This window comes from Mus pahari, chromosome 7, assembly GCF_900095145.1.
Source record: "Mus pahari chromosome 7, PAHARI_EIJ_v1.1, whole genome shotgun sequence".
Taxonomy (NCBI): Eukaryota; Metazoa; Chordata; class Mammalia; order Rodentia; family Muridae; genus Mus; species Mus pahari.
Genome location: NC_034596.1, coordinates 86,366,992 through 86,380,310, shown reverse-complemented (window position 1 = coordinate 86,380,310; position 13,319 = coordinate 86,366,992). Strand labels below are relative to the sequence as shown.

General features: G+C 41.3%; 1 protein-coding gene across 1 annotated transcript in view; it reads left to right on the top strand.

The window, feature by feature from the left end:
- Cep128 (centrosomal protein 128) overlaps positions 1–13,319 on the top strand; it is a 345,407-nt gene that overhangs the window by 46,604 nt on the left and 285,484 nt on the right. Inside the window, exons 9-10 of the mRNA XM_021201917.1 lie at positions 4,847–4,919; positions 12,452–12,568. Coding sequence (XP_021057576.1) covers positions 4,847–4,919; positions 12,452–12,568 — 190 coding nt within the window. The remainder of the gene's footprint in view (positions 1–4,846; positions 4,920–12,451; positions 12,569–13,319) is intronic.

Here is a 13,319-nt window from a genome sequence, read left to right as displayed (position 1 = left end):
CTCCCCTCCCCTCCCCTCCCCTCTTCTTTTGAGACAGGGTCTTGCTATGTAGTCCTGGCTGTCCTAGAATTCACTGTGTAGACTAGGTGGGCCATGAACTCACAAAGCTCCACCTGCCCCTGCTTCCCAAGTGAGGGGGTGAGCGGTGTGCACCACCACACTGGCTTACAGTTTTGCTTTTTGATATGTAACAAATATGCTGAGTTATGAAGGCCAGGGAAATGAGCTGTTAGGACTGAATTGGATACCATGTGGAGAATGGATTTGAGGACTGTGAATTGGAGGTCTGTTGTACTCCTGTGTGGCTTGGCCAGAGATATGACAAGAGATTGAAGGAGAGAAGTGTGTTTCAAAATGTGTTTTTGGAGACCAAAGAGTCAGGATTTGGTAATGGGTTGCATATGAAGGATGTATATCAAGGGCAACTCACAGATTTCTATTTGAGGAACTGAGAAAACAACAATCTCCTTTATGGTTGAAGAAGCTGAGCGGTAGGGATCAAGAGGCTTTCTCGGATATGTTAGATTTGACATGCCTGCCAGACATTCAAGTGCAAATGTAAAGTAGTTAATTCTTGGGCTAAAAGAAAAAAACGTCCATGTTAGTAGATATTGGAGTTTCAAGAGTGCTTGGTGTATACAGGTGCTGAGGTAATGGATGACGTAAAGAGAAAGAATATAGAGGTCAGAGCTGAGTCCTGAAGTGGTCAGCCATGTGGGAGTCTTGTCTGTGATGTGGGCCTGGCTGGAGAAAGGTCAGATGAGAGATTTGGGAAACCCAGGAGAGTGTGGAGATCTAAAGTCAAGGGGGAGGCAAAGAAACACATGTACTTCGAAAGATTCACAGCTCGGAACACTTAGCTTTTATGGTACCTCCACCAGGGGCCTTCTGGGGGTGGGGGTGGGAGTGGGGATAAGGAAAAGGCAAGGGGAGGGCGTGAGTCAGGCACAGTGGGTAGGGGAATCTCACAGCTCTGACTGACTAGCAACCAAGCCGCTTCTTTATTTATACAGATTCCACAGAGCAAAGACAGACTAATGATTATCCTAGTGGAACAGATTATGTGTTTGATTTTTCATTACATACCCAGGGTTACAAGTTCAGTTACAATTAGAAAATACACACAGAACAGATTTTATTCTTATTAGCAGCCCTATAACTCCAATTTAAAGACTCTAAAGAACGTCTCCTCTAAAGCAAATACATTTATTATATGACAGCTGCTTTTAGGCTAGCAGTCTTTGCATTTTTAAAGCCCTCCAAACAAAAAATATGTGAACCAGTCTTTTCATGACTAGCAAATACTAATACCTAACTCATTATCCCATATTGTTTCATCATTTACACTATTAAGTAGGAAAAGGTTTAGTCAATCGATGTTATTTACTGAGTTCTATTCCTCCCTGTACCCTATGCCACCCCCATCTTTAAACTACACTTTCAGAGAGCTCTAAGGGTATTGTAGGAGGAGCCTGTGAATCTGTAACCTATTCTTCTGGCCAGTCAGAGTTCGTTATTGTCTCTGTTTATTCTGCACCAATTATACTGTTAGAGTTTGCACAGGGGCAGCTACCCCAAGAAGATTCCTGGAGTAATGGCCTCATCTAGCTATGAGCTTATCTGTGCTTAATCTCCAGGGCATAAGGCAGACTTCCATATTGAGCCAGAAAAAGTTAATTTTAGGGTGATAGTAAAAAGACTCAGATATAAATTGTTTTGGGAAAAGACATAAAATGAATCAGTGCAGAAAGTCCCTAGGAATGCAACACGCAAAGATGTGTAACATGTAACATGTAAAAATTAGAGACAGAAGGACAGCAGTTGCAGCAGTCAGCTCAGCTTTGCTGTAACTGTCAAGGAGCTGTGTTGGGTGACTTCATGACTCTCACCGTTTGCAGTGGATATGACATTACCATACTGCTCTCTGAGAAATTGTCTAATTATAAATTATATAAGTACAATAATATTATCACTAAGAGGGAGATACAGTCAGAAGCAGTAGTGGATACTGTGAAAAACAGCAGTTAAAATGATATCTTCTCAGATTATTGAGTTATTATAGAAATGCTGAGTACACCAGGTGAGCATTACAAAGATGGTTGCTTTCCTATATGCCAGTAGTAAGTAGTTGTATAAAAAAAAATGAAGCAAAGTAAGAGTTAGAAAAGCTATCCTAAGAATTCAATGGCCATCCTACCAAAAGCAATCTACAGATTCAATGCAATCCCCATCAAAATTCCAACCCAATTCTTCACAGAGTTAGAAAGGGCGATTTGCAAATTCATCTGGAGTAATAAAAAAACCTAGGATAGCAAAAACCATTCTCAACAATAAAAGAACCTCTGGTGGAATCACCATGCCCGACCTTAAGCTGTACTACAGAGCAATTGTGATAAAAAGTGCATGGTACTGGTACAGCGACAGACAAGTAGATCAATGGAATAGAATTGAAGATCCAGAAATGAATCCACACACCTATGGTCACAAGATTTTTGACAAGGGGGCTAAAACCATCCAGTGGAAAAAAGATAGCATTTTCAACAAATGGTGCTGGCACAACTGGCGGCTATCATGTAGAAGAATGAGAATCGATCCATTCTTATCTCCTTGTACAAAGCTCAAGTCTAAGTGGATCAAAGACCTCCACATAAAACCAGAGACACTGAAATTGATAGAGGAGAAAGTGGGGAAAAACCTCGAAGATATGGGCACAGGGAAAAAATTTCTCAACAGAACACCAATGGCTTGTGCTGTAAAATCAAGAATTGACAAATGGGACCTCATAAAATTACAAAGCTTCTGTAAGGCAAAAGACACTGTCAACAAGACAAAAAGGCCACCAACAGATTGGGAAAGGATTTTTACCAATCCTAAATGTGATAGAGGACTAATATCCAATATATACAAAGAGCTCAAGAAGCTGGACTCCAGAAATTCAAAAAACCCCATTAAAAAATGGGGTATAGAGCTAAATAAAGAATTCTCAACTGAGGAATATCGAATGGCTGAGAAACACCTGAAAAAATGTTCAACATCCTTAGCCATCAGGGAAATGCAAATCAAAACAACCCTGAGATTCCATCTCACACCAGTCAGAATGACTAAGATTAAAAATTCAGGTGACAGCAGATGCTGGCGAGGTTGTGGAGAAATAGGAACACTCCTCCATTGCTGGTGGGATTGCAAGCTTGTACAACCACTCTGGAAATCAGTCTGGCGGTTCCTCAGAAAATTGGACATAGTACTACCGGAGGACCCAACAATACCTCTTCTGGGCATACACCCAGAAGATCTTCCAACTGGTAATAAGGACACATGCTCCACTGTGTTCATAGCAGCTTTATTTATAATAGGCAGAAGCTGGAAAGAACCCAGATGTCCCTCAATAGAGGAATGGATACAGAAACTGTGGTACATTTACACAATGGAGTACTACTCAGCTATTAAAAACAATGAATTTATGAAATTCTTGGGCAAATGGATGTATCTGGAGGATATCATCCTTAGTGAGGTAACCCAATCACAAAAGAAGTCACTAGATATGTATTCACTGATAAGCGGATATTAGCCCAGAAACTTAGAATACCCAAGATACATTATGCAAAACACAAGAAAACCAAGAAGGATGACCATCATGTGGATACTTCATTCCTCCTTAGAATAAGGAACAAAATACTCATGAAAGGATATAGGTACTGAGACAAAATTTAGAGCTAAGGTGAAAGGATGGACTATCCAGAGACTGCCCCATCCGGGAATCCATCCCATCATCAGCCACCAAACCCAGATACTAATGCACATGTCAGCAAGATTCTGCTGAAGGGACCCTGATATAGCGGCCTCTTGTGAGGCTAGGCCAGTGCCTGGCAAACACCGAAGTGGATGCTCACAGTCAGCTATTGGATGGAACACAGGGCCCCCAATGGAGGAGCTAGAAAAAGTACCCAAGGAGCTGAAGGGGGCTGCAACCCTCTAGGTGGAACAACAATATGAACTAACCAGTACCCCTGAGCTTGTGTCTTTAGCTGCATATGTAGCAGAAGATGACCTAATTGGCCATCACTGGAAAGAGAGGCCCCTTGGTCTTGCAAACTNTATATNCCCNATACAGGGGAANGCCNGGGCCAAGNAGTNGGAGTGNGTGGGCAGGGGAGCAGGATTGGGGGGGGGTATAGGGAACTTTTGGAATAGCATTTGAAATGTAAATAAAGAAAATAAAAAAAATGATGATGGCAGCAAGCTAAATAAAGGCTTAAGAATGAAAGGGTGTTTGGATGCTGGCTGGGAGTCCCTCCAAAGGCAGTAGAGTGTATGGGAGGAAGGTCTTTACTTGCAGTCTTTTAGACCCCGTGATTGCTGATGCACTAGTTTGATGCACTGTTAAGGATGGAGTTTGTATATCTCAAACAGGTTGTGAGATGAAAAGTTTTATTTTCCCTTTGGTTTTTAGAACTGTCTCTTTGTTTCTTCCTAGTTGGAAGTCTGACTGCTGGAGGAATCCAGTGTGGTGGTGGTGCTTAAAGATGGAGCCCCCAGCCCCACAGCTTCAGCCTCGTGTAGGAATTTGTAGCAATACACATTATCGGGCCCTATTTACCGATTCAGAAATTTTGTGGGTAGGGCCCTGTTGGCATGTTTTAACAAGCTTTGGAGGAGGATTCAGTTGAGAATTATGGAATAACAGTTACTGTGAGGGCTGGGGAAACAGCTGAGTGTTAAAGCACTTGCCTAGGAAGTGCAAGGCCCTGGGTTTGATTCCCAGCTCAAAACAATGACAACATCGATAAACAACACTATAACTTTAAAACGATTAATTAACCTGAAACCTGCTTCTTTCTTTGCTTAGGTCTGATGCTGAAACAAAAAGGGTGTTAGAAGAATTGACTGGAAAGCTTAATGAAGTCCAGAAGCCAGACCTGGTGAGGAGTCTTCCTTTATAACGGTTTATTCATAAGCTGTGAGTGCTGGGGTGTACTTGTAATTCTAGTACTTAGGCTGGGGCAGAGGACCACACGTTTGAAGCCAGTTTGGAGAGTGTAGCCATTCTAGAGTGGTCTGAGTGCATAGCAATACACTGCTAAAAAAATACAAAACCAAAGCCAAACTCCCAAACCTAAGTTTTTTTCACTTGTAGATAAATGGGAGGGTGGTGGCCAGGCTGGTCAGAATCTTAGGAAATTAACTTTTTGGGTACAATATGTCATTCTATTAAAAAAAAAGTTCCTGTGCCTCTTATGAAGTGTTTGTGTATTTAATGAATTTAAGTTTGAAATCTGGTAATAGTAGTAGATAACAGGTAGAAGGGATGAAGTGGCTCAGACCATCCGTGACTGTAGTCACCATTGCTGTGGGACAGCCTTGTTCACTGTGGTCAGCGTGACTGGATTCAGAAGCTCCTGAAGCTTAGAGAGGCACACACTGGCTCATACTGTGAGGTTTTTCCTGGGAGGACTAGCTGAAGGGAGAGCCTTTCCTTGAATGGGGGTGAGACCGTGCAGCAGGCTGGGGCCTAGACAGAATGAGAGGGAAGTGAAGAGAAAGCCAGCCGAGTGCCAGGGCCCTCCTTTCTCTGATTCTTGACTGCCATGCTGGGAGCCGTTCTGCCCTGCCACTGTCTTCTGTGTTCTCTTGAACCTTCGGAAAGTGTGAGAAGTCCTCCTTCCATGAGCTGGGCTGCCAGGTCTTTGGTAATAGTGACAGTAAACATAAATAAATATACTCTTTGGTTTAATGTGGTGAGATTTTTAAATTTCCTAATAGCCAAGTTTTATTGTTCATGTATTTATTTTTAATCAAATCTTTATCTTTGAGTCTAGTTTAGCCTGGGCTACATATAGAGACCCAGTTTTAAAAACATCAGACAAAACAAATTATTTTTTCCCTGCTTCAGTTTATTTATTTATTTATTTATTTGAGAAAAATATTAATAGCATATGTTACTCACGCGTTAACAAACTTGTCAGCTCAGCAGCAGCTCTCACTTCTCACACTTTGTTTTTCCAAGATAAAAAAAGTTCATAGATTTTTTTTCTCCTGGAATATTTTATTCAAATTTAAGTTTCTAGTTTAAGTAGGCTGCATTTCTTCAGTTGTGTTTAGAAGTCCCTGTAGACAGGTGGAGTTCGTCTTGAAGTCTGAGTGTAGTAGCTGTGCCTGTCAGGAGACGGATGTCTTCTGTTTTCACAGTAGCTGCTCCACTGCAATGTGCCCATGTCCGCAGCAGGAAATCTTGCTGTATCATCTACCTTTCCTCTATGGTGATAACTGTTCTTCTTCTTCTTTTTTTTTTTTTTTTTTGTGAAGATCCATAGGGGAAACCCTTAGTACCTGTTTTCTGTTACGGTAAACAGACTGCTAAGACTTGGGAGTGGGTATCTGACCTAGGTAGGGGAGACTTACATTTTCCCATGAAGTCTTAGATTTTTTTCCAGGTGTATAAAATTCACTATCAGTTGAAGTCTTATCCATTTAAACTGTTTAAAATGTCCAGTACTTCAATCTTTGGTCATTTCTGGGGCTGACAGTATGGCTCAGTGGCTCCAAGCACTTGCCATGAGACCAGAGTTCCATACCAGAACCCACCTTAAACCAAATCTGGAAGGTTGTCTTCTGACCTCCGCAGGTGCTCCAGGGCCTGCCCATGTACACACACACACACACACACACACACACACACACACACACACACTGCATTAATAATAATAATAATAATAATAATAATAATAATAATAATAATAATAACAACAACAATAATAATAGATTGAGCTTTTTGAAAAAGGTCTCCTTTGTTTGAACACACTGACTTAGTTAACACTTGCTGCTGTGCACTCTTCCCTTAGCGGAACCACACTGGGTTTGCTTCGTTGTCGGCTCCTTTGTTGTTCCTTCTTCCTGTGCTGGTTCTGGCATGACTTCAGGTTCTTGACCATTTGCTTTTGAGTACTGCATGGATGCATGCAATACAATTTTTGTTTTTGAACATCTCAAGGTGGACTTTTGGATTCATGTAGAGTTTTAGCTATTATGGATAAATACAGCTGTCACAGCTATTGTTACTTTCTTGTTCATGGGCCTGCATTTTGGTTGTCACATATATAACATGGAGTGCATTGATTAGGTGCTTTCAAGTTTAGTAGACATCAGGAAATGCATTTCTGAGATGATGGCACTGGCTTGTCTGTCTCCACCGTGGTTTGTGAAGTTGTGCGGCTCCATGCTTCCCGACGCTGGCCAGCTAGGCCTTTTAAGCAGGCACTGTGGCAGGAGTCTTGGCTTAACTGTGGCTTGCTTTTGCCTTTTCCTAATCTCATTTTCAAATGTTTGCGGGCTCTTGAAAATTTTTGCTAATGAAATAACAGATTTTATTTTTTTGCTCAACTTTCTATTGAGTTAAGCTTGTTTTGTTATTCTGTGGGTCTTTAATGAACCTGGAGTTTACTGTTCTTTGGTTATATTGACATTTATCAAGCCCAGTTATCCTCTGATCTTTGTCCCCCATAGTCATACCTGATTTTTTGTATGTTTTTTTGGGGACTTTAGAACTTAGGTCCTCATACTTGCCTACTTAGTGAGTTCCTAGTCCCCCTAACCCCTTCCCTAGTTCCTATATGCAGGTTGGACTGCACTCAGATATCTCTGTATTCTGCTGAGTTCCCCATACCCTAGTGAGCCGTGGTCATGTCCATTTACACCATGACACTGTTCTTTTGAATTTGGGATGCTGGTAGTGCACATTTTCTTAAGTTTCTTCCATGGGGTAAGAGATCTAAAGTGAGCAGTTATCATTTCATTTGAATTACACCCACAAAGCAATCAAATTGCCAAATGTTGTCTTCCATATATTCTAGGGCTTTATTGTATACCAAAATATAAGGGTATAATGATTTACATCAGTGAGTGGGGGTCCATTTAAGTAACCCCGCAGTATCATCATTGCTGTGCACCAGGAACTCAGTCCAGGACAGATACAGCTGGTGCCACAAAAGCAGATGCCCAGCCATCCAGTGTGTGCCCCTCCACTGAGGCAGAGCCCTCTCTTGGTGCAGGAAGTTGGAGATGCCTGATTGTGTACTTACCTGCCAGCTCCTATCAGGTTACATTACCACAGTTTGTTTCTGACTGTGCTGTTAAGGAAGGCTTGAATAAGGGTTTCACTAACCTCACTTGGTATGCAGTCTTACTCAGAGCTTAAAACAATATTATTGAATTCTAGCAGGTCTTCTGAAGGCCACATGATGTTTGGATAAAGCTTAATTTAGATTTTGTGACTCATTTATTCCAGCCAAAGTTGACGTTTATAATATAGAACTGTTTGGCATATTGTGCCGTATCTGTGAATTCAGGATGGCATGCTGTCAGAGAAGATGCAGTTTTGTTCTGTGAGCATTAAACCTCAGAAGCTGCAGCTGTTCTCTTCTCTGGAGTTAAGTTTAAATAGACTTGCAGCGCCATGCGGGTTCCCCGTGCAGAATCTCAGTACTGAATACATCCATAAGAGAAGATAAACGAGAGCCTCTGACTCCCACCAGTTCCACTTTCTGGTGGTGCTCGTTGTTAATCACGTTTATTATACGTTATTCTGAGGCTGCAATTATTTTTCATGCATTTCCACAGTAAATAAAATACATCTTGAAAGTTTATGGAACACATTTTTCTTTGAGAGACAAAAAGTATTGGTTGTTGTCATACATGCCAAAATAAGACTTGTTAATTCCCTGTGAATCATAGTCTTTTTTTGGTTTGATTCAGACTGTGCTTTGGAAAGAGTAGTTATTATTGATAGCATGAGATCATGGTGACTGTGTGTGGTAACACTTAATTGTGACAATCCAAGTTGTGGTTCCCTCATAGGGAAAACTGCAGTTCATTAGTTGTCTGTGTTCACCTCGTTGGGTGTTTGATTACTTATGGAGAACATTTCAGTTTACTTTAGTTTTCTGTAGTTGTGTCCCTACTAAAACTGAAAGTGTAAACATAGATCTAGCTGTTTGAGAGTGGTGGTCGTTGATGAAATTCTAAGAGTTTAGTATATGCTGTATGTGTAGAACATGGGTGTTGCATAGACTACAGCAGCAGAACAAATAACAAGGATTTATTTAAGTGGTGTTCTAGCTTCATTTTGCAACAGTGACAAACACCATGACCAAAAGCAATTTAGAGAAAGAAAGGGTTTCTTATACTTCCAGGTCATAGTTCATCACTGAGGAAAGTCAGAGCAAAAACTGGAATAGATTCTTGAAGCAGAAGCTTGGAAGAATGGATTTCCAGGCTCATGCTTAGCTAGCTTTTTATGCAGCTCAGGACTATCTGCCCAGAGAAAGGCATTGCTCACAGTGGGCTGGGCCCTCTGTATCAGTTAACAGTGAGACAATCCCCACAGGCCAATCTGATTAGGCAATTCCTCAATGGAGGTGTTCCTCTCAGAAGACTGGAGGCTGGGTCAAGTTGACAGTTAAAACCCTTCCCTTCCCTTTTAGATTTTTGAGGCTCATGCTGGCCTCAAACTATGTAGCCTAGGGTTGTCCTTGAACTCCTGATTCCCCCTACCTTTATTTTCCAAGCACTGGAGTTAGAGGCATGCACTGCCAAATCTGGCTTTATATGTCTTCTTAAATGACAGATTTACTGAGCTATAATTTTTCATCACTTTAATCTACTCTAATATGTAATTTAGTGCTCTGTAGTAAATTTACAGAGCTGTGTGACTGTTCCACAGCATAGTTCAGTTTAGAGCACTCCTATCACTTTAGCCAAGTCCCTCGTGTTCTTCTTTTTTCTCTTTCTGTCTCTCTCTCTCTATGTCTCTCTGTCTGTCTCTGTCTGTCTCTCTGTCTCTTTCTGTCTATATAACCAAAGTGTGCATGTGGTTCCTAGTGCTGCGACCCTTTAATATAGTTCCTCATGTTGTGGTGACCACACCATAACATTATTTTGTTGCTACTTCATAACTGTGATTTTGCTATTGGTTTTTTTTTTTTTTTTTGGATGGGGCCGTAAAAGAGTAGTTATTTTTATTTATTTATTTTTTATTAGTTATTTTCTTTATTTACATTTCAAGTGCTATCCCGAAAGTTTCCTATACCCCCACCCCTGCTCCCCTACCCACCCACTCCCACTACTTGGCCCAGGCCTTCCCTTGTGCTGGGTCATATAAAGTTTGCAAGAGACATGAGCTCAGGGGGTACTGGTTAGTTCATATTGTTGTTCCATCTATAGGGTTGCAACCCCCTTCAGCTCCTTGGGTACTTTNTCTAGCTCCTCCATTGGGGGCCCTGTGTTCCATCCAATAGCTGACTGTGAGCATCCACTTCTGTGTTTGCCAGGCACTGGCATAGTCCATCCTTTCATCTTAGCTCTAAATTTTGTCTCAGTACCTATATCCTTTCATGGGTATTTTGTTCCTTATTCTAAGGAGGAATGATGGTCATCCTTCTTGGTTTTCTTGTTTTGCATAATGTATCTCAGGTATTCTAAGTTTCTGGGCTAATATCCGCTTATCAGTGAGTACATATCTAGTGACTTCTTTTGTGATTGGGTTACCTCACTAAGGATGATATCCTCCAGATACATCCGTTTGCCCAAGAATTTCATAAATTCATTGTTTTTAATAGCTGAGTAGTACTCCATTGTGTAAATGTACCACAGTTTCTGTATCCATTCCTCTATTGAGGGACATCTGGGTTCTTTCCAGCTTCTGCCTATTATAAATAAGGCTGCTATGAACATAGTGGAGCATGTGTCCTTATTACCAGTTGGAAGATCTTCTGGGTNTATGCCTAGAAGAGGTATTGATGGATCCTCTGGTAGTACTATGTCCAATTTTCTGAGGAACCGCCAGACTGATTTCCAGAGTGGTTGTACAAGCTTGCAATTCCACCAGTAATGGAGGAGTGTTCCTTTTTCTCCACAACCTCGCCAGCATCTGCTGTCACCTGAATTTTTAACCTTCTCCATTCTGACTGGAGTGAGATGAAATCTCAGGGTTGTTTTGATTTGCATTTCCCTGGTGACTAAGGATGTTGAACATTTTTTCAGGCGTTTCTCAGTCATTCGGTATTCCTCAGTTGAGAATTCTTTGTTTAGCTCTGTACCCCATTTTTTAATGTTTTTTTTTTTTTTTTTTGAATTTCTGGAGTCCAGCTTCCTGAGCTCTTTGTATATATTGGATATTAGTCCTGTATCATATTTAGGATGGCTTGTGCTGTAAAATCAAGAATTGACAAATGGGATCTCATAAAATTGCAAAGCTTCTGTAAGGCAAAAGACACTGTCAACAAGACAAAAGGGCCACCAATAGATTTGGAAAGGATTTTGCTATTGTTATAAATCATAGTGTATATGTTTATGCTTTCTGACAGTCACAGGTGACCCCTGTGAAAGGTTCATTTAACCCCAAAGAGGTCACACCCCACAGGTTGAAAAACAGTGACGTAGGTGTTCAGAGGACAACTTGAGGCGTCGATTACTGCCTTCTGCCTTGTTTAAGACAGGGTCTGGTTTCTCCATTAGTGCTTTGTCTGTCCTGTTAGCTGGCCCGTGAGCTTCTGGGAATTCTTCTGTATCCATCTCATTTTACTAGGACTGTAGGGTTACACATGCCTGCCCCTCTGCTGCTTCATGACAGTTTTGGGGATCTGAACTCAGGGTCTTGTAGATGCAAGTACCTTACGTACTGAGCCATCTCTCTAGCCCTATGCGCAGACCACTCCTGATTTTACATGAAACACAAAAACGAGCAGAAAAATCTTTTAAATAATTGGGCCTTATTTATTCTTTTAAATGAATATGAAATGTCTTATGCCCTCAGACATATACATTGTCAATGTAAATTATTTTATGGAGATATATAATGACATGTATAAAATTGGTTTGAACTTGCAAAACAGTTTATTAAGGAAGACCTTGTATCAGAAAGAATTCCTTCATGTTTGTTTTTAAACATTTTTCAATTTGCCTTTCCTATTTGATCTTTTCAATTTTTCATATTTTAGTAAATCGCAGTTGAGAACCTTGGCAAGCTCATGCGGAGGCCTCTGGATGAAGTACTGTGCACTCCCAGCAGAGTCTTCCAGACCGTCAGGCTCAGGGATAGACAGATAAAGGGCCTGAAGGGATGGGACAGCTCAGTTAATAAAGGCAATTGTCAGCAAAGCTGCTATTTCACTTTGCATCTCCAGAGGGCACTCTTTTCTAGTTATTGAATGCTTAGCAATTGCTGTGTTGTAGTTTGAAAAGTTTGAGTCCTGCTGTTGGGATCCAGGTATAGATATTTGAAACTGATGATTGCTTTGTTTTGTAACTTTTAGTTAGCTTTTTGGCCAGGCGTTCTAAATGGTGCCGTTAGAAAGGGTTCTGTGAACAAGTCAATGCGTTAGGCAGTGTTTCAGGGCAGCATGCGGTCCCTTCCTCCCTGCTAGCTCCCTAATGCTACTTGTTCTCTGTTCATCTTGAGGTTTCAGATCGGGTGGAGCGGCGGCTGCAGGAAATAGAAAGAGAGATGCGCTTGGAAAGAGAGCTGGTGGAAAGACGTCATGATCAGCTGGGGCTCGTGTCCTTGAAGCTCCAGGAGGTTTGTGAGAAGCGCCTTCCTGGGGTTTGGATTGTTATTTAGTCATTGCCATAACTCAAAGTTGGGATATAGCTCAGTTAACAGAACACCATGCAAACTGGCTGTGGTGGTGCCCACCTGTGATCCAGGCACCTGGGTGGGGTCAGGAAGATAAGAAAGAGCGGCAATTCTAAAGGTTGCACATGGTATGTACAACCCACAGGTATACCATTTGTCCCATAAGAGCAGTATAGCCTCTGGTTATAGTTCAGAATATAGAATGAGGCATCCTATCATTTATATATATATGTAAAAACTCTTCTATGGGAATAATAATCTACCTAATCGCCTGGGTGGGAGGATAAATGAGTTAATGCTGGTGTCTTGAATGTGCCCAACAGAGCAATTACAACAGCTAAAGTGTAATTACTCTGATTGTTTTGGGGGCATGGTCCAGATACCAGGTAGCAGCATATAACAGCTCATTGGAAATGGAGTTTCATTGGCTCAGAACCTTTCTTGCAACTTCACATCCCATTCTTGGATGCTTGTGTCGCACAGTGGCAGATCTCAGTAGTTCTGACAGAAAATGTCCTGCTCATGGGATTGCAGTCTGGGCTTCCTAGAAGTTTGCCATTCTGTGAATTAGTTTGTCATCAGACCAGCTCAGAAGCTGCGTGTTACTCTTTGGATCTCCGTTCCTTTCTATATTGAAATTTTAGATGTATGATTTTAAAAAGTAGAACAAAGAGTTTCTGTGTAATTGGGTCTC